Consider the following 2,159-nt stretch of genomic DNA (forward strand, 5'->3'; position numbering starts at 1 on the left):
AGGTCCAATGTAAATAGCAAATATTGTCTTTGTTGTTGTTGGTCTCATTATGTACATTTTGTCTACTGGCCTCTGTCTTTCAGTACTGAGACCTGCATTTTATATGTGAAGATGTTTCCTTTCAAGATAAAATGTAATTAAGGTATTTAATATCAGGAAGTGATTTCATTTTTCTGCCGAAGAATAATTCCTCTTAAATAAATAACATACCTCTGAGAAAGTGAATACTTGTTTTTGTATAATCCTTCTGACTTGACTTGTTGATATCTCTGTAAAATTACCCATGTAATTCTCAAGGTCAAATTACACAGGGAGTAGGAATAAAACTAATTTAAAATTGACTTCTTATGGACCACTTAGGAGACTGCTGGGTTTTCACTACAGTCAGGTTATTTAAGTCATCTTCTTCCTTTATTTATGGATGTTAGTTACATACATACACACACACACATATATAACACATACACATACATGTCTCCCCCTCTAACATACCACATAATGGATACTATGTGATAATTATAGAAAACAAACAATTTTCTGCATATTAAGCATTTACTCAGGAAATCCGAGTAGAAGACATAAAAGTCACTATACTTTATATTGTGTATTCTAGAGATGATGGTGGTCTCATTTAGGGACATTTGTGAATTTCTGTCATTTTTGGTTGCCACAGTTTTGGGCGTTGCATCTGGTATCTAGTGGGTTCATGGCTACTGTTAATCATCCTACAATATACAGGACAGGCCCCCAACCCTCAACAATGAATTATCCGGTCCAAAATGTCAGCAGGGCCTTGCTTGAGAAACTTATAGACTATTCTTTACATATAATAGAACTTTTAAAATTCATCTTCAACAATCAGGGTTTTCCTGGGTTTTGTGCATCCTGTTAATTCTTCATCCCCCTGGGTCTCTTTACAGGTTGGCATTGTGGGAAGAACAGGAGCTGGAAAAAGTTCCCTCATTGCTGCCCTTTTTAGATTGTCAGAACCTGGAGGTAGCATTTATATTGATGACATCTTGACAACCAGTATTGGACTGCACGATTTAAGGAAGAAAATGTCAGTTGCACTTCAGGTATGCATAGCAGAGCACTCTCACATGTTCTTTTCATAAGGTGTCTAAAGTTTAAGTGCTTTTAATTCAATTGGTCTTTTCAAGTTAAGTGAATGAGTTGATCCTTTTTTTTACCCAATAGAGCATATTTTTAGCAGGAGGTATTTTCAACAAACACTTTCATTGGATACCAGGTTTTTTTTGTTTTGTTTTCATCTGTTAGTTTTGTGTGCATGTGATTTAATAACTTACTGAGATAGATTTCTGGACTCAGAGTTCCTCAGTTTCCACAATGTTATCCACTGATAATCACATAATTCTGAGAACAGAAGGATAAACAGTTTGCTTAGCACTGCAGAATTTCCTATAGGGAAACATGGATTTTATTAATAAGTGTCTTATAGATATAATTTTGCTGTTGGAAATGAGGACATCTTTTCAAAAGTGATATCTCCTTGGAGAACTTTCTGTGAAATTGTGGGGCTTTGAGAATTATAGGATATATAGATGCTTTGGGGAGACTGACAATTTAGCCATTAATGAATAATTTTCACCAGGGAGGCAGTACAGAATAATAAGGAAGAGCAGGGGACTCAGAATTCTGTCTCTGTGTATCTTGGTTTTCTCTGTCTTACAAGGCAGATAACAGGACCAATCCCTCAATCTGTTGTGAGGACAAAATAGGTCAGTGAGTGTGAAATGCTCCATGTAGACCCATATGTGCCTGCTGTGATGGTGGAGTGTTGAGTTGGCCATCTCTTCCTGGGCTCTGATTCTGTTCTCTTTTCTTCTTCTTCGTAAAGTAGTATAACTTTCAGGGAGAGTTTTGGAGACTGGATTATATGGACGGGTAGACGCTCCTGTCTTTCCTTGTGGTTCATTCACTGAACATAATTCCATGATACTTACTGAGAATTACTATCCTCCAAGTATATAGCCAAGGGCAACATAGTTCCTGTGTCCTCATCTATCATCCTGCCCACTGCTTTGACAACATGCTTATTAAAAAAAAAATTGAGTTTTTTATTTATATACTTAGTAATCATTTGCCCATTAAAGGAAGCTCAGAAAAATACCCTCTTGAGATGAGAAACAGAGAGGAGA

General features: G+C 36.5%; 1 protein-coding gene across 1 annotated transcript in view; it reads left to right on the plus strand.

The window, feature by feature from the left end:
* The window catches only part of LOC104982649 (multidrug resistance-associated protein 4-like), a 350,332-nt gene that overhangs the window by 315,099 nt on the left and 33,074 nt on the right, over positions 1–2,159 (plus strand). Inside the window, 1 exon segment of the mRNA XM_010832083.1 lies at positions 921–1,076. Coding sequence (XP_010830385.1) covers positions 921–1,076 — 156 coding nt within the window.

This window comes from Bison bison, unplaced genomic scaffold, assembly GCF_000754665.1.
Source record: "Bison bison bison isolate TAMUID 2011002044 unplaced genomic scaffold, Bison_UMD1.0 scf7180017864535, whole genome shotgun sequence".
NCBI classification, from domain to species: Eukaryota; Metazoa; Chordata; class Mammalia; order Artiodactyla; family Bovidae; genus Bison; species Bison bison.